The 19,230-nt window shown below is 48.8% G+C and overlaps 2 protein-coding genes across 5 annotated transcripts; one reads left to right on the top strand and one right to left on the bottom strand.

Moving 5' to 3' along the window:
- Window positions 1-978: 978 nt before the first annotated feature.
- Window positions 979-2,847, top strand: LOC119278058 (acyl-[acyl-carrier-protein] desaturase 4, chloroplastic-like). Of its 2 annotated transcripts, none has more exons than XM_037559415.1 (3): window positions 979-1,263; window positions 1,347-1,893; window positions 2,000-2,847. In XM_037559415.1, exons 1-3 carry the CDS (start codon window positions 1,142-1,144, stop codon window positions 2,582-2,584), a joined length of 1,254 nt encoding a protein of 417 aa, XP_037415312.1. In that variant the 5' UTR covers window positions 979-1,141; the 3' UTR covers window positions 2,585-2,847. The 2 variants fall into 2 exon arrangements, with proteins under 2 accessions (XP_037415312.1, XP_037415311.1); XM_037559414.1 differs by having other exon boundaries at window positions 980-1,269.
- Window positions 2,848-4,702: 1,855 nt separating this feature from the next.
- On the bottom strand, window positions 4,703-10,806 carry LOC119278057 (snRNA-activating protein complex subunit-like). 3 transcript variants are annotated; one of them, XM_037559411.1, is made up of 11 exons: window positions 10,291-10,806; window positions 10,153-10,205; window positions 9,969-10,035; window positions 9,793-9,881; window positions 8,936-9,410; window positions 8,124-8,212; window positions 6,318-6,417; window positions 6,121-6,216; window positions 5,904-6,029; window positions 5,555-5,815; window positions 4,703-5,100 (listed from the first exon to the last, which is right to left on the bottom strand). In XM_037559411.1, exons 1-11 carry the CDS (start codon window positions 10,444-10,446, stop codon window positions 4,819-4,821), a joined length of 1,794 nt encoding a protein of 597 aa, XP_037415308.1. In that variant the 5' UTR covers window positions 10,447-10,806; the 3' UTR covers window positions 4,703-4,818. The 3 variants fall into 3 exon arrangements, with proteins under 3 accessions (XP_037415308.1, XP_037415309.1, XP_037415310.1); XM_037559412.1 differs by having other exon boundaries at window positions 8,936-9,401; XM_037559413.1 differs by having other exon boundaries at window positions 8,936-9,401; window positions 9,805-9,881.
- Window positions 10,807-19,230: the final 8,424 nt, after the last annotated feature.

Here is a 19,230-nt window from a genome sequence, read left to right as displayed (position 1 = left end):
GGAGGTGGGGGCTGCGTCCGGCGGCGGCTAGGGTTAGGCGCCCGGGTCGCCCGCGGGTGGGGGGGGCGACACGGGGCTGGGGGGCAGGAGGTGAAAGGTGATGTGGCAGGGGTTGAAAACGTTAATTTCTGGTAGAGTGGTTGTTTATCTCTTTTGTAGTTTAGCTGAACTTCAGTCGCTTGGATTTAAAATTTGGGTTAGTCGATTCTTTTGGGAGGGAAGCAACCGTCGCATGGATCACTGAGGCCGCCAACGGCAGTGGCGGGGTAAGCGAAGCGAGAATCAAGACTATGGCAAGGCCTCAACCAAAACAAGCCATAGCGGCTGGCTGCCGGTGAAGGCGAGTATGAAGCTTGACGGTTCATGGTGGGGAGTGCAAGGCTTGCTTAAAAATTCTGGTGCTTCGCTAGTTTAGAGGGATTGTCGGGGGTCGGCACAAGCACGGCGATGGGCACCGACGAGGAGAGAGGGTGGCAAGGCTGATGCGGAAACACCTTCGGGAGCGGGCGGCAGAGACTGGCGGTTCGACCGGTGGTATGTGTTGTGTTCTAGGGAAGAAGAAAGGAAAGATATGAGGTTGAAGAAAGCCATCTGGCCGTTGGTTTGCAACCGACGGCTGAAAACGAATGGCCCGACTCAAAATCAGTTTTCGGTCGACTGGCCCCTACTCTATCCCTTTCTTTTGCATGTCAATCAAGGAGTTAAACGTGAGCATGGACTCGCAGACATGGCAGGAGTTGGTTGGAAACGTTTAATGCTCTCAGAGTGTGGCTGTTCATTTCTTTTGCATGTCAATCAAGACTTAAACAGTTAAACGTGAGCATGGACTCACAAACATGGCAGGGGTCCGTTGGAAACGTTTCTCCGGGATCAACACGAACTTGCGCCGAATCTAGTACGTACTGTCACTTTGTCATACGTGCATGTGCGCCATTGATGTCGTAGCTCTGCGGCGCATTCATTGGGTTTGCTGTTCCATATGGCTCCCCTTCCTGTGCATTCTTTTTCTTTTCCTTCCTGTGCATTCACCGATACTTTTGCCGGTGCATTCTATCCTTCCGACTCGCCTATATAGATGGGCACCGTATGTGTAGCTGAGATACATTCCTATATTTAGCAACAACACGAGTATCAGTGATCAATGGCGAAGCTGGGGCTAGCAGTGGGCACGTCGGCGAAGCTCTGCTTCTTCTCCAACAAGAGCGACGCGGGCTCGGGGAGAGCCACGCGCCTCGGATGGATCCTCTTCCCTGCAAATCATAGGTGCAGGTATATGCAATGCAAGTGTGCAACTTCCGAGCGATACGCATGCAGCTCCACTGACTAATTAGCTTTGCTGCGGCCAGTTTGGCGACGAGATGGACCGCGGCCGCGGCCGAGGCGGTGGAGGCCCCGCCGAGAAGCATCGACATGGGGCACGCGCCGGTGGCGCGGGAGCAGGTGGAGATCGTGCAGTCGCTGAACGGCTGGGTGGCGGAGAACATGCTCCCGCTGCTCAACCCGGTGGAGTCCTCGTGGCAGCCGCACGACTTCCTGCCGTGCTCCGCCGCGGCACCCGGCGCGTCGGAGGAGGAGGCCCTGTCCGCCTTCACGGAGGGCGTGGCTGCGCTGCGCATGGGAGCCGCCGGCGTGCCTGACGACATCCTGGTCTGCCTGGTGGGTAACATGGTGACGGAGGAGGCGCTGCCGTCGTACCAGAGCATGGGGAACCGCACGGAGGGCACCGCGGATGACACCGGCGCCAGCAGCCTCCCCTGGGCGCAGTGGATCCGCGGCTGGACGGCCGAGGAGAACCGCCACGGCGACCTCCTCAACCGCTACCTCTACCTCTCCGGCCGCGTCGACATGCGCCAGGTCGAGACCACCGTCCACCACCTTCTCCGCAACGGCATGGTACGTACGCACATACATAAACACAGTTGCACCGTACGTACTCAGTACACTACCAACTTGTGCACTGGTTAATTAAACATTATATATATGTTGTTATGCTATGAAGGAAATGCTGGTGCCCAAGAGCCCGTACCACAGCGTGATCTACGGCGCGTTCCAGGAGCGCGCGACCTTCGTCTCCCACGTGCACACGGCGAGGCTCGCCGGGCAGCACGGCGACCAGGCGCTCGCCAAGATCTGCGGCGTGATTGCCGCCGACGAGAAGAGGCACGAGGCGGGCTACACCAGGGTGTGCGCCAAGCTCTTCGAGGTGGACCCCGACGGCATGGTCCGCGCGCTGGCGCACGTCATGCGCGGCAAGGTCACCATGCCGGGGCTGCTCATGTCCGACGGCCGCGACGCCGCCAGCGGCGAGAACAGCCTGTTCGAGCGGTTCTCCACCGTGGCGCAGAGTGCCGGCGTGTACACGGCGAGGGACTACGGCGATCTGGTGGAGCACTTCGTGCGCAGGTGGCGGGTGGCGGAGCTCGCCGGGCTCTCTGGAGAGGGCCGCCGCGCGCAGGAGTACGTGTGCGGGCTGCCGCCCAAGATCCGGCGGATGGAGGAGCTGGCAAACCAGAGGGCGGCCCGTAGCGAGCTCCGTCCGGCCCGCTTCAGTTGGATCTTCGATAGGCACGTCATGGTGGGCTGAAGCATGGGCTTCTATGCCTTATACGTAGACTTTTACGTATGTTTGGTTAGATTCCCATCCTCGAAAAAAGTTAGGTTAGAATCCCCTCCGTCTCTAAAAAAAAGGACTAAAGAAAAAAAAACCTTCTAGTAGAGTTTTTCTCTAGTCCAAAAAGTTCCTCCTGTTTAGTTAAATAGGAACGAAAAGCGACTTTTTCTAGTCTAGTCCCTGTAAACATGGCCTTATGTATTCCTGTAAACGTTGATCTTATCTTATTATGCAATAAAGCACGTTGTGATTCTAGAAAAGATCTGCCCTCGAAAAAAAGGTGGCTTACCTGCCTGGATGAAAACGGACTACTCTATTACCGGATTTCATTTTATTTTTACAAACAATTTCCGTTTATTGTTGCTCCTTTGCTTCCTAACCAAGACTGAAATTATAAATTTTCCTGGGTAAGCCTGAAGTTTTTTTTTTTGTGTGTGGTTGAGTCTGAAGTTATTTTGAACCGATGATAAGCAAGAAACACATAGCAAACTGACATGAGATAGTTTCTTCCTAGTCAGACTCAACACTAGACTAAAGGGAACTAACCCTGCAAAAAAAAGACTAAATGAAACTAATTATAAATTCAAAAAAATAACTCAGCCGGTGTCACTTAAATGTTGTAGCATGTTCTTATTCTTAGGGCGTAAGAACTCCCCAACGGCTTATTGGGAGGCCAATAGGAGTTTACGATATTAAACGTGGGATAGTTGATAGTGATCCTTCATGGTTATGCATTGGCGACTTTAGTGAAGTGTTGAGGTGAGAGCAGCAATTCGAGCCGAACCAGCGCGGCATGACACAAATTAACCAATGGACATTTGCAAGGCGAGCAGGCTGAGGTAAACGGGTTTTGGACTAAACCTTTGAGCGTTGGATATGAAACGGTGAGTACACCTTGATCGTGCTCCCGTGACGGGAGATTGGAGTGTGTGGTTTCCGTTTGCTTTAGTTCACCACCTAAGCACTGCAAAGTTAGATCATTCCATGATTCTTTTGCTGAAGGAAATGGAGATGCATAACAAACGGATCGCCTGTCTTGGTTATATCTTCATCCGAGCTTTGCCACTTGTGTTTGTTTACTCTTTGCATCGTATAGATTGTTCCACCTAGTTGCATTTTAGGATAACTCGCACTTTCCGTAAAATTTGAAAAGAAAAAAAAAACTCGCAGATACATACTTCACCCCCCTGCTAGCTGTAGGGCCATGCTAATCTCTAGAAATTTCTAATGGGCCCAGTGGCAGAAACATGTTTGGGGTACCGCTATGGCTATGGGGGTATGTATCCGGTGCACCCACACTTGTGGTGCTACCGGTGCACCGGATGCTATAGAATATTTTTAAAAATCTGAAAAAAAAAATCTAGCACGTTAACGCAACATCAATGTATGATGTCACAAAAAATCGTATACAAATTTAAAATATTTTTTGAGATACAAAAATGACAAATTTGGCATCAGTGTGAAAATGGACCAAATCTAAAGCCCAAGTTAATGTTATGTATTACTATTCAGTGTTGAATTTTTCATTTTTGTTTTTCGAGTTATGTTTCGAATTTTGACTTGAAATTTTATGACAACCTACATTGATGTTGTGTGAGTGTACTAATTTTTTTGCAGAATTTTTTGAACGTTTTAAAAGCACAATGTGAGTTCGATGCATCGGTAGCACCACAAGCTCCGGTGCACCAGATATTTTCCCTATGGCTATAGACCCATGCTTAGTAACAACGGAATGTGTGCACCAGTCAATTTATGCTACCGACGCACTGGACCTCATTGCACATTCAAATATGTTCAAACAGCGCTGCTATGCACACGACAAAATCAAGCCGATGCTTGCACGACGCTATGGTTAGAACCGTCCATGCATAGAAGAAATTGCAGCCCAGCCGCTGATTTACTGTCGTCCACAAATCGTCCAAGGAAACGTCGTCCGTATAGTAGTTTCGATGTTCAAAAAAAAATCTGCGTCTCATATATTTACACACTCGGTGTAAAGAGTATAATTTGGAAAAGGCGGTTCATATATTTACACACCCGGTACTTACAAAATTCAAAAACGTATGCAGCCAAAGAATACACATCAAACCCTTCAAAATGAATTCCCTATAAAAACCTTCAACATTGAATATACTGTACACAAAAAGAGAACCAGCGGTAAAAGCCAGGCCTTCATGGCTTTCGGTATGGAGAAGAAAAGAAGCCTTCTACTCTTGGAAGTAATCATACACGGTATGATGGTATAACAGCGAGTCGTCCTCCTTGTAGTGGAGGAGGTAGTAGCACTGCTTGCAGAAATAGCAGGGATTATTGGGAGCCCATTTATCGTCCACCGTCATCTTTGTCGCGAGGTAGATCTGGCACACTGAACACTTCTGGAAACGCCTCTGCATGTGGAACGTCATGAGAGGGTACTCCGCTTGGTTCTGCGTGTCCTCCGGGTGGATCAGCCTCATGTCTCTAATCACGAACGTGTGCTTGCAGTTCCCCTGAAATTGTGCAGGCCAGAGACATGAGGGAAATGATATCAGTTCTAAGTTATCTGTTCTTAGATTCTAGACACCAAATATAAAACAAGATGATGTGCAATTTTTTCTGCGCATGCAAATTGAAATACTAAGCGCCACACAGTATGGCAGCTCTAAGTTATCTGTTCTTAGATTCTAGACACCAAATATAAAACAAGATGATGTGCAATTTTTTCTGCGCATGCAAATTGAAATACTAAGCGCCACACAGTATGGCAGCTCTAAGTTATCTGTTCTTAGATTCTACTCCCTCCGTTCCAAATTACTCGTCGCAGAAATTGATGTACCTAGAACTAAAATACATCTAGATACATCGATACCTGCGACAAGTAATTCGGAACGGAGGGAGTAGACACCAAATATTTTTCTCAAAATGGGACTGTGGTTAGATATAATTTGGAGACAAGTGTCCAACCTGGTGGCAGTAGAGGTACCCAGCACCAAGCCGGAAGTGCAGGTCTGAAAAGTAGGTACTTTGCATGTTCGCAGATTTAAACTCGGGCACATTCGAAATATTCAAGCCCTTCAATAAGTCCTTTTGTCGTTTCTTTAACACGCCAGAACTAATGGCGTCCCACTTCTCTGCCACCTCATCACTGGAATTGTCAAGCCAGTCAAGTATAGGCTTACTGTAATCAACCGCAGAATAATGTCTCGTGTCATTGTAGAACGTGTCCTGATAAAATAGTGTGGAGATTAGAAAAGCCACGACCCTTCTGATAGCGTATCATCATAGATTTGCAAAAGAATTAAAGAAAGCATACCTCAATAAGAAAATAGCCAGAATGATTTTGTAGCTTGTTCAATTCCATCAACTTATTAGTCGAACAGTAAATATTGTCCTTCAGATCTGTGAGGAGCTGGCTCCCCAACACAAGAAATTCCTGATTCTGCAGGGGGCACAGAGATCACAACAAAACTTAATCTACGCATATTTCACCATAAAGATAAGAACATGTAACTACAGTTCCAAGAAATTACTTTCACTGAGCCATGCCTGCGCTCATAAATTTCGACACAAAGAATTGCTTCTGGATAAACTATAGGTATGTATTCGTCAGATTTCGAACCTTTGTTCTGGAACAAAAAAAAGAACATTGAGAAGAGGAAAATTCTGAAAACAAAACGGAGAACTTATGTAAAGAAACGTTGGCATGTTGCAAGTTATAAAACCATACCTTCCAAGGGGCACTGTGGGCACTGTTGTATTTAAGAGATTTTGCCAAGTCAATTTTCTCCGCTGATGCCTTAGAGCCTTTGGACATCGCAGAATCACCACTGCACTCAAATAAATAATATTGTAAGGAACAGAGCAGATCAAAGGAAAGCATCTATATTATGGTCTTAACTGGATAACATAAGATAACTAAGGACAAATTTATTTAGTTTCTCTTGAGCAGTTATTCAGTAATTAACCGATAATAGTAAATGGTGACATGGCCATCAGGATCTAAATCAGTCCAACTTGACACAACAACTAAGAGCAAGCTTCAATGTCCTTATCAGTATCAGCCGGCAGCATTTTACTGAAAACAAGAATCCGGTCTGGCTGGAACCAGCTAATATTTGAGTACAGACAATAATTTTCGTTAGTTAAGACAAAAATTACTCCCTCCATTTCATTATGTGTCCTCAGCCTCAGGACACACATGTTTCAATATATCTATCCATGGATTGCATGCATGATGCATTAGCGATGTTTTCTCCGTGCTGACCCAAATAATATATGCTGATTTCTGTTTTCCCAAGCTTCACGTTCATGCTCCTGAAAGAAACCTTGTTCCAGGCAAAACTCGCCACATTTGATGTACTCCTAACATTCCACGTCTCCACATACGAGGCTCTATGCTAGTTCCTTTCACAAGGTCACATTTCAGCTACTCCATCTATACGCTCTATTATTAGTACAACTCCCGCACACTTGCATACGAACGGCTGAATCTATGCATTCTAAAATGGCTGAAGTGAAACCAATCTTATGCGCAACTGCAGCTGACAATGCTGCTTTTATGTTTGTTTAGGAGGAAAAAAATCTATTTGGTGTGCTATACAAAAATATTGCCTCTTGCCTGAACGCAGCACCACAATTTACCTACAAATAAACAAGCGCAAGTGCAACTAAAATGCTCAAGAAGCACTCGGTGTGGGGACACTACTCTTTAACTAATGTCAAAAGCTTTCTGAGAAGGAGAAACCATCTTATTTGAAACTGGAACAGTTACCAGTAGCATATAGGTTCGATCCGAAAGCTAGTTATCAAAGCTGTCTCCCAGAGATCAGCCTACAAACTTTTTCCTTTTAATCTCAGGAAGGCTTTTTCAGCAAGCTGGTTGGGGAACTGGTAAACGACAAACAAGCATGCATGGATTGATGCAGCATGGTAGCGTGACGTGGAGCGATTAGTTTCTTTCAGTGCTTCGATTAGGGTTGGCATAGTCTATTTTCAACTCAATTACATGGTTTTTTGTCTGAGCGCACATCACGGTTTGGACATACGTGAATCATATGGAGCAAACTGTTAATTATGTTTAATTGAGGTTCTTCAGCAGTTCCCAAGGCTTCGAGAATTCTGTGTTCAATCTGAGTCAGAACCAAAATGGACTGGGTACATCTGGTTCTGAATACTACTTCGTAAAATTCTGCAGCTATGTTTGAACAAAAACATATATTACAAACTAAAGTCTTTCTATAAGTAAGAGATTGAGGATACCAGAAAGTTAAGTTAGTATCAATCTGTTATTACATCTAGCACTGTGCAGGCAGAATCTCTATGTGATAGCTTGAATAATACTCCCTCTGTTCGGAATTACTTGTCGCGGAAATGGATGTATCTAGATGTATTTTAGTTCTAGATACATCCATTTCTGAGACAAGTAATTCCGAACGGAGGGAGTAGCACCCCACCAAGATTCTGTAAAATCCAATGTTCTACAAAGAAAATCCACGGTGCCTGAATGTAGGCAAACAAAGTTTAACCACGTTACCTGAATGAGTGCAGCCTTGCTGCATGTTTGTCATCTTCTTGCTTTACCATGATCTCTGACATCTTCTCTGCTTTAGTAAGATAACTCCCCTGATTATGATAATATCATGAAATAATATGATGCAAAACAACGATCAGTATTTGTAGGTGCTAAAACGGATGCATTTAAATGAACTTAATGACGAGATAATACATAGGCTACCACTAACTAATACTCCCTCCGTTCCTAAATATAGGTCTTTGAAGTGATTTCAACAAGTGACTATATACGGAGCAAAATGAGCGAATCTACACTAAAATATGTCTATACACATCCGTATGTGGTAGTCCATTTGAAATCTCTAAAAGGACTTATATATAGGAACAGACGGAGTATTCAGGAAATGTCTTACTATGTACGTGCATGTCACTGAAACCTGGGCCTAGTCCTCATTAAAGCCTGGTTCTATAATATATTTTGCAGAATTCAATCTATTCTAGTAGAATAGGTAAATATGAAATGTTTGGATATTATAGCAGTCATAATTAAACTAGGTCTTTTTTCAACTATCGCAGACTTGTTTTATATTCTTCAAACTTACCAACTGGCAGCGCCAGAAAAAAATTCTATTAACCAGCTGATCATATTGTCAAAATGGCCAAACCCTGTATATCATTGGTTCTTAGCCAGAAACCTAAAGCAATCTAGGAGGAACATGCTCCAACTGAACTGATGCAACAAAGGCATGAAGCAGCTACAGTGACTACACAAGACAGATTTATATAAAAAAATGCATTTAACAAAGCACGTAGGCAACAAATGGAGTGTCATACCTGTAAAATATGCGCTCGAACTTCCCGATCAAAATGCCTGCCTCTCTTTTTGCCCTTTTTACGTTCTGTTTGACCATCTGTGCCTTCTGGATCATGAGGAACAACTGACATATCCTCACTAGGCAATACAGGTGTTTCACTTTCAATTGATGGAGTTGAAGAGGTTCCATTTTTACCCTTTCTGCCTCTGGGTTTCCCCTTGCTTCCTTCTGGTTCATGTGGTACAATCGCCAACTCAACAGGTGATCCAGATGTCTCCCTTTCAGCTGTTGAATCTGAGGTGAGGGCACCATTGTTTCCATTACTCTCTCTGGTTTTCCTCTTTCCACCTCTTGTTTTCCCATTGCTGCCTTGTGGTTCATGCAGTCCAATTGCCATATCACCGGGAGCTGATACTGAACTTTGTGTTTCAGCTGATGCACTTGAGGTGACAGTCTCATTTCCAGGGGTGGAACTCGCTAACATTCTGCATGTGCTAGACCAAAAGAACACATCAGATCATATCAGCCATATAAGGCATAACAAAGCAAATTACCAAATGTCAAAAATGCAGCTAGGGGTAGCGTAAGTTCACAAAAGTGTCACTACAACACTAATTCTCAGGTGCTCTTGCTACGAGTTCTGACTTGCATGTCATGACATGTAAAACATACTACAGCAGACACCTTGGGAAAGCCTACCTTGCTAATTTTTTTGATTGGCATGGAGGCTAACTAGTAACCACCATGCCAACATTTTCCAAGCATCCTCTGCTCATGTTGCATTTAATCCAACTTGCCTAAGCCATCATACAAGATAAGAAATCAACCACAACAAAAAATACAGCAACCAAGCATCAACCAAAGCAGACTGCTTACCCCCCATCTAACCTTTGATCCAATGGTTGTGATGGAGCGCCAGAACTTTGATCTGCTGATTGTGATGGAGCGCCACAGTCCCAGCCCTCCTACAAATGCATGGATAAAGAACTCGCATCAAGATACCAATGACAGCAAAGGGAATAGAGCAAGTGGATTAGCAGTAGAGAGGTCACCTCCATGGCCTCCCGGAGAGCGCGCTCCACAAGCTCCTCCTCAGAGAGCACCCTCAGGTCATCAACGCTGCAAAACACACACACAAAGTACAGCTTGCAATGTCAAATCCTTAATATGAAAATACACACTAAGCAAACTGCAGAGGATTTCTGTCGACAAGGCGTGATGAAATCAAGGGATTACCAGAGCTCGTCATCGAATTCGTCCCCCGGGTCGCCCAATTCGTCACGCAGGGACTGCACGCAAACGGAAACAATATGCCATTAGACCAAAACTCTAGGGCGAATCGAAGAGCTAGGGTTTGGGGAGAGGGGTTCGCACCTGAACCTCGCGGAGCGTGGAGGAGATGAACTCGGGGACGGTGCAGACAGGGCCCACCATGTAGGGGATGAACACCGGGCCGCCGCGGGCGAAGGGCTCGCGCGGCCGCTCTTCGGCGGCGGCGGAGCTCTCCGCCTCCTCCCCGGCCGCCGCCATCGCCGCCGGCGATTCGCTCTCCCCCTCCCGGGGTTTCGCCGCCAATACGGTTGGGAGAAGCACGGAAGCACGGCGAGTCAGATACGCCCAAGTTCGGTATACTTCGATTGTATCCTGGTTTCTAACTAGGACCGAGCCTGGCGAGGGCGCAGGGAGTCGCGTGGAAGAGGGGCGGCGCCGTCGCCTCAATGGCCGCCGCCTAGGTCGGGCAGAGTTGTTATTGGGCTGCGTCCAGGGAGGGAATAGGGCGGCGACCTAGGGAGAGACGTAGAGGAGGGTGGAGGGTGGCCGGCGGGCACGATAGGCTACGGCGGCGGCCTAGGGCTTACGCGGGGTGGGCGGGGCGAGGGCGGCGAGCGGTGGGGATTTTATTTTCTCTACGCGGAACCTTCCCGAAAACGCTGAGATCAAGTCGCTGCCGAATCCAAACCGGACCGGACGGCGGGGGCCAGTAGGGGCGACGGCGGTCGTGTCGCTGGATGTGCTCCTACGCCTGAGCGGAGGAGACCGTGACGTGCCCGTGCGCTGGGTGTGTGATGACAGCGGGGAAGGGTGCGTGCGCATGCCCTAAAATCATTGTCGTCGATGTTGAACCCTCGTTCGATTTGAAATGCCTGACACCAGATCCTGTCACCAAGCAATAACAAAGCAATAACATGTTGTTATTGCTTGACAAGGAAACATAAAGTTGCCTTGATGCATTTTTTTACTTATTATTAGGATTTATGAACAACTTTTATTTAATTGAATCTCATACTTTGTAAATTACTTTAAATGTTACAGACAAATGTTTTTTACTGGGGTGTTACAAACAAATGTTGGCAAGAAAACTAAAGTATAGTTAGCTAGAAAGGCCATGCACAAATATTGGAGCTCGTCTAAACAAGAGACCAAATTTTGACGACGCAATAACAAACTTGTATGGATGATTTTGTTAACTAAGACAAAAAGAAACTACTATTCCTAATTGGTGAAAATCGATGTATCGAGTTTCCATCACGGCTTTGGCTGCCTTTTTCGCCCACTGAAAAATAATAAACATATATAATTGGCTAAGTCTCGTAGACATGCTAAAATAACTTAAAAATTTGCACTTACACATCCATGAAAAACATATAATTGTTTCTTTTTTGCGATAAAAACATGTAATTCATGTTCTCGTGGCCCCCTTTTCTGACAAAATTAACACACACAAAGAAAACAAGTGGATTGACTAAAAAGTATGGACAAGAAAAACATTAGCAACCATCCAAATAAGAACCAACATGTTACACATGACCAGAATACTGGCATGTGGTTGGTTCCGGTAAGAACGGCGACCAAGAAACATGTCTCACAGCTATAGTCATTCCCTTGCATTTTACTGCTGCTCACTTTTGCAGCCTCATGCTCAATATTTGTTTTGCAGACTGAATCTCTCCTCCCAAGCGTGATAACCAGAAAGTTCTCGATGTTTCAATGGGAAATCGGTCCTTGGTGCTTTTTTATACACTACATTTCGTCGATCTACGGTGTTTCTTCCATCTACAGCATTCTACAGTTACTTCTCTAAACTACAGCAATGACGGTGGTCTACATTGGTTTCCCATGCCGTCGTTGTACGGGGCGAGTCCCGCCGGTGAAGCCATTGCCGGTACGGCGGAACCCAGCTAGATAGCGGCAGCGACAAGAGCCCTACCATGCGAATGCTCCAAAACTGGGCGAACTCGTCACACCACCCGTTCTACGGCCAGCACAGAGACGTAGGCGGCTCACTTGGGCGGCGGTGGCGGTGGCGGCGGCGCGCTCTCGGGGAAGGAGGAGTCGTCCCACGACCACAACCGCCGCGGCTCGGGCTCGAGGCTGGGCGGGGGCATCCCGAGGTCGTACCGGATGAAGTCGTAGGCGTCGCGCTCCATCACGTACCCGCCAACGTTGATGTGCTCGATCAGCCCGGGGTCGAACGGGGCGGTGGGCACGGGCTTCTCCACCGCCTGCTCCATCCGCGCAGCCGCGTCGTCGGCCGCCGCGGTCTTCTCCTTGGGATCCTCCACCAGCTGCTTCATCCGCACAGCATCGTCGTCGTTGGCGGCGCCCCGTGGCTGCCTCCACACCACCGGCATCTCGCCGCTCGCGTCCTCCTGGCCCGCCAAGAAGTTCTCCGCCACGCTCTCGTCGCGCTGGGGCTTCTCCTTGAGATCCTCCACCAATTGCTTCGTCCACGCGGCATCGTCGTCGTCGTCGTCGGAGCACCGTGGCTGCTCCCGCATCCCCTGCACCTCGCCGCTCCCGTGCCCCTCGCCCGCCACGCTCTCGTCGCGCTGGGGCATCTTCTTGGGGTCCTCCACCGGTTCTTTCATCCGCGCAGCATCGTCGGCCGCGGCGGTCTTCTCCTTGGGATCCTCCGCCAGCTGCTTCATCCGCGCAGCGTCGTCGTCGGCGGCGGCGCCCCGCGGCTGCCTCCACACCACCGGCACCTCTACCCAGTCGTGCGCCTCGCCGTTCGCGTCCTCCTGGCCCGCCCCTGCGAGCTCCTTCGCCTTGTTCGCCAGCCCCGCCTTGCTCGCCTCCCCGCGGTTGCCGCCGTCGGCGACGGGGGTCCGAGCCCTGCCCCTGCCCCTCCCCCTCCCCCTGCCACGACGCCCGCGCGGCATTGCTCTCCCTCTCTCCATCTCTCTCCTCTCAACTTTTCGTTTCTGGGTGAGCCGGCGACCGGACGGCGGCAGTTGGCTTCTCTTATACGGACCGCGCGCCTTCGAATGGGCTCGGCGTTGGGCCGGAAACGATCTTCCAAAAGCACCCGAAAGAGCCCCCGATCAACGAAGTATGGTTTTCTTGAGTTGTTTGCTGGGGCGGCATTTCCACAAACACGTTCCATGCGTACGGGCTCCGAGTGGAGTAGCTTTTATTCAAGCTTTTGCAGAACCATTTGGAGCTCGACTGTTCTTTCCTGGATGGATGGTAAACAATACTCATATTTGCTCGATGCTGATTCCGTGCAATGTTTGTGTTGATACCGGCGCGTGTGCATATTATTAAAATTCCTAACCATAGTATGATGATTAATCAGATTTATCATGTTGTTCATCGGCATATATATGGATATTTATGTGATTGTTGATGCATTAATCATAGGGCGCTGATAGGCGCCGGTGCGCCGGCCGAAAGTTTCGGCCGGTCTAGCCCAGGCCGTTGGATGTGAGCCGCGCGGGTCGTTGGATCCAGGTAAAAAAAACGAATCGCCCCCGACTTCTTCTTCCTCGAGCACTCGGGCTGGATCCACATGCCTCGCTCAAGGAGCGCGGCGCCGCGCCTCTTGTCCCCTCCGGTGGCCGTCCTCGTCGCCGGCCCCCGTCGGTCTTCCTCATCACCGGTCCCCATCCCTTTCCAACCCCTCGTCGCCGGTCCCCATCCTCGCCGGTCGTCCTCGTCGTCCCCTAGACCCATGCAACAGCCACACCTGCGGTTGCAGCTCTTCGACGGCGCCGGTTGTTGCTCCCGGTTGTAGCTCTGTCACCGCCGCTCGCCGTTGATGCTCGCTGCAAGGAATCGCGTCGACAACAGCTGCCAGTCAATCAACGCCGTTTGAATGGATGTAGCAAAAACTTCACTGGTAGTAGCAAAATTAAACTACGGTTGCAGCAAAAATCTTCTCGCCGTCGTCGCGAGGTTGCAGCTCCGCCTAGATGGACGTAGCAAAACCTTCGGCGGTAGTAGCAAAATCCTACTATGGTTGCAGCAAAATCGTCATCGCCGTCACGAGGTCGCAGCTCCCGCCCTGATGGATGTAGCAAAAAACTTTGCTGGTGGTAGCAAAAATCAACTACGGTTGAATCTTTATTATCTACGGTTGAAGCTTTTTGCGACACCTTGAAGCTTTTCCCTGTTGGCAGTAGCCAGCCCCTAGCATCGGCGTTCAATGTTTGAAGCTTTTTCCAACGCCAGTTGAAGCTTTATGCGATACCGGATGTAGCCTTTTGTTGTGGCAATGGTTGGTTCCAGCATCTGTCGCCACTGGCTGAAGCTTTTCGCCGCATCGGTTGTAGCTTTCCAGAATGTCGGTCACAACATCAAGGGTGTCCCCATTGTGCTCTCAGCTCGACGTCCACCTCGAGCTCGTGTGCCATGGCCGCCCTGCCTGTGAGCTCGCAGGTGATGCCTCCCCTGTCGTAGTAGCGCCGGTGCTTGGCTCCCGACGAGCGCGGCCATGGCTTACGAGATGCAGTTGAGAGAGGGGAGGACACTAGCTCGGGGCAGAGGAGGGGGGGTGGGGGTCGGCTTCGGGGGTGCTCGCTGGAGGAGATCGCGGGTTTGTACTTCCATGATAGCCGGGGAGATGGGGAAAAGGTACTAGGAAAGGGAAGGAGAAGGACGTGGGGATGGGGGGAAGGATAACGTGGTGGGCCTAGTGTTGCGTGTGTGGACGAGACCGGCCGAAGCGTTCGGCCGGTGCGCCATCTCCAAACGTTTCCCTTAATCATATGCACAACTGAAAATTCTAGGGCTAGTCGATATAGTGTGCTTATTAAAAGATATAGCAACACCAGCATACGAATTATGTACACCTATATAAGTAAATTGAGTATTCGTATTAACAATGAAGATTGCAAACTCTTCATCAAGATTCCTTTGTAGTAACAATTGTCGCAGTTTTTTTTATGATAAACAATTGTCACAGTTAATCGTTCAAAGATTCTGTCCTGAGTGGAGTCATAGAAAGTGCGTACGCACCCCCCTCCTCATGCGTGCAAGTGTCGAGCGTGATGTGCAGAACATGTCGCTACAGGAGCCTCGTCGAGAGCGTGATATGCAATACACACTAGCGACGATTCTTGAAGACCCAAAACCCCACACACTCAGGAAGGCCCCCGTTAGAGAGTACAACGATTATGGGATGCCCCAACTAGTTCGGCTTGGCCGCCCCTAGAGCTTAGGGGTTAATGTCTGTTGGGGAACGCGGTAATTTCAAAAAAATTCCTACGATCACGCAAGATCTATCTAGGAGATGCATAGCATCGAGAGGGGAGAGTGTGTCCACGTACCCTCATAGACCGAAAGCAGAAGCGTTTAGTTAACGCGGTTGATGTAGTCGAACGTCTTCGCGATCTAACCGATCCAAGCACCGAACATACGGCACCTCTGCGTTCAGCACACGTTCAGCTCGATGACGTCCATCTTACTCCTGATCCAGTTGAGGCCGAGGGAGAGTTTCGTCAGCACGGCGGTGTGGTGACGGTGATGATGAAGTTACCGGCGTAGGACTTCGCCTAAGCACTACGACGATATGACTGAGGTGTGTAACTGTGGAGGGGGGCACCGCACACGGCTAAAACAATTGTCAACTTGTGTGTTCTAGGGTGTCCCTCTGCCCCCATATATAAAGGAGCAAGGGGGAGGCCGGCCGGCCCTCTAGGGTGCGCCAAGGGGGGAGGAATCCTCCTCCTAGTAGGAGTAGGACTCCCCCTTTTCCTAGTCCTACTAGGAGAAGAAGGAAGGAGGGGGTGAGAAGGAAGGAGGGGGCGCCGCCCCTCCCCCTAGTCCAATTCGGAATAGGCCCATGGGAGGGGGGGGGCGCGGCCTGCCCCTGGCCGCCCCTCTCTCTCTCTCCCTTAGGCCCAATAAGGCCCATTACTTCTCCGATGGTTCCGATAACCCTTCCGGCACTTCGGTTATATCTGAAACTTCTCCGGAACACTTCTGGTGTCCGAATATAGTCGTCCAATATATCAATCTTTATGTCTCGGCCATTTCGAGACTCCTCGTCATGTTCGTGATCACATCCGGGACTCCGAACAATCTTCGATACAACATATCACATAAACTGATAATACTAATCGTCATCGAATGTTAAGCGTGCGGACCCTACGGGTTCGAGAACTATGTAGACATGATTGATACACATCTCCGGTCAATAACCAATAGCGGAACCTGGATGCTCATATTGGTTCCTACATATTCTACAAAGATCTTTATCGGTCAAACCGCATAACAACATACGTTGTTCCCTTTGTCATCGGTGTGTTACTTGCCCGAGATTCGATCGTCGGTATCTCAATACCTAGTTCAATCTTGTTACCGGCAAGTCTCTTTACTCATTCTGTAATACTTCATCCTGCAACTAACTCATTAGTCACAATGCTTTCAAGGCTTATAGTGATGAGTATTACCGAGAGGGCCCAAAGATACCTCTCCGAAACACGGAGTGACAAATCCTAATATCGATCTATGCCAACCCAACAAACACCTTCGGAGACACCTGTAGAGCACCTTTATAATCACCCATTTACATTGTGACATTTGGTAGCACACAAAGTGTTTCTCCGGTATTCGGGAGTTGCATAATCTCATAGTCTGAGGAACATGTGTAAGTCATGAAGAGAGCAGTAGTAATGAAACTGTAACGATCATGATGCTAAGCTAAAGGATGGGTCATGTCCATCACATCATTCCCCTAATGATGCGATCTCGTTTATCAAATAACAACACATGTCTATGGTTAGGAAACATAACCATATTTGATTAACGAGCTAGTCAAGTAGAGGCATACTAGGGACACTATGTTTTATCTATGTATTCACACATGTACTAAGTTTCTGGTTAATATAATTCTAGCATGAATAATAAACATTTATCATGAAATATGGAAATAAATAATAACTTTATTATTGCCTCTATGGCATATTTTCTTCAGTCTCCCACTTGCACTAGAGTCAATAATCTAGTTCACATCGCCATGTGATTTAACATCATAGTTCACGTCTGTATGTGATTAACACCCATATTTCACATCGCCATGTGACCAACAACCAAAGGGTTTACTAGAGTTAATAATCTAGTTCACATTGCTATGTGATTAACACCCAAAGATTACTAAGGTGCGATCATGTTTTGCGTATGAGAGAAGTTTAGTCAACGGGCCTGTCACATTCAGAGACGTATGTATTTTGCAAATATTCTATGTCTACAATGCTCTGTATGGAGATACTCTAGCTAGTTGCTCCCACTTTCAATATGTATCCAGATTGAGACTTAGAGTCATCTGGATTGGTGTAAAAGCTTGCATCGACGTAACTTTTTACGACGAACTCTTTATCACCCCCATCACCGAGAAACATTCCCTTAGTCCTTATTAAGGATAATTTTGACCGTTGTCCAGTGATCTACTCTTAGACCACTATTATACCCCCTTGCCAAACTCATGGCAAGGTATACAATAGGTCTGATACACAACACAACATACACTACAAAAAAAAGACACATCCGTGATATTTTGGGCCGAACGAAAAAAAAATTGTCATACATATGACACTTCTATGACGATAATTGTGACAAAACCCGGTATCATCATAGATGTGGTGGGCTCCTACTTCTATGACAAAAAATCATGACAGAAAATGGGCTTTTCGTCCTGGGCGGGCCGGAGACGCAGCTGCATGGCATTCTTTGGGCCGTCCATGACGGAAAAAACCATGGTAGAAGCGAGGGCGAGGAAAATTTCGGAGAGTTCCCGGTTACGGTGGGAGGTCGGTGGCCGAGCGATGCGCGTTTCTCTCATACGCATACGCGCGTGTGTGCGAGACGTTGGCTCTAACTGAACCCAAGCGAGGCGTTGGGCTCTAACTGAACCCGAGCGATTGCACTGCAGGCTACGCGTTACTGAACCCGAGCGATCGATCGATGGCTGTTAACTAAACCCGATCAAGCAATTCCTTCGCTACTGCTGCTAACTGGAGCCGATGGATGCTGCCTCTCTGGATGAACAGTGAGCGTTGCGGGGGGGGGGGTGGATGAACAATGAGTGGTGGCATTGCCTCTAGATGTACAGGACCCCGTGGTGTGGAGGGCTGGATGAACAGTAGATGTTGGAGGGGTGCCCGTGGAGGGGTGGTTGAACAGTAGCCGGTGGAGTAGCGCGCGGTGGAGGCTGGATGAACAGGAGCCCGTGGAGGCTGGAGGAGGTCGACGGTAGCCCGTGGAGGCTGGAGGAGGTCGACGGTGGAGATGAACAGTATCCCATGGAGTCCTGTTTTGCAGTACGCCACACCCCTCCCGATGAACATGACCCCCGTTTTGACCGTAGCGCTCCAACACAAGTCCATTTCGTCCATTTTGCGGTATGCCACACCCCTCCCGATCAACAGGACCCCCGTTTAGACCATAGGAGGTCCGTTTTGTCCGTTTTGCGGTACGCCACACCCCTCCCGATCAACAGGACCCCCGTTTCTACCATAGGAGGTCCGTTTCCTCCGTTTTGTGGTACGCCACACCCCTCCCGGTCAACAGGACCCCGTTTCGAACATGGTCGGACGACCACAAGGTTGTTTCCTCCGTTGTGCGGTACGCCAGGCCTCGTTTCCATCGCCTGTTCCGTCCAAGCCCTCCCGATGAACACGACGACGCATTCCGTTCTGACCCAGCCGGTTGGCTCCCACGCATTCTGTTGCCTCCCGATGAACACGACGCATTCCGTTGCCTCCCCATGAACACGACACATTCCGTTGCCTCCCCATGAACACGACGATGACACTGTTTCTCTGTTCTGACCCAACCATGTACACGAGCCCTGGCCGTACGTATGCGCGAGTAGGCGTTCGAGACCCCGCCCGTATGTCCGTATGTGGCCGTATTTTCTTTCTTGCACCCTGGCTGTTGTACGTACGTGTACATGCTACGTGCGCGCCTCTACTACGACACGTGCGCGCCTCTACATCGACCAGTATGTACGTACACGTTCGCGACCAGAATGACAACGCTGTGTACGCTTCGACAAGGTGGGTCTCGACTGTCAGGCACTTCCTTGCATGC

Source organism: Triticum dicoccoides, chromosome 3B (genome assembly GCF_002162155.2).
Source record: "Triticum dicoccoides isolate Atlit2015 ecotype Zavitan chromosome 3B, WEW_v2.0, whole genome shotgun sequence".
Taxonomy (NCBI): Eukaryota; Viridiplantae; Streptophyta; class Magnoliopsida; order Poales; family Poaceae; genus Triticum; species Triticum dicoccoides.
The sequence above is the reverse complement of the archived record's forward strand: the minus strand, read 5'-3'. Positions and strand labels throughout refer to the sequence as shown.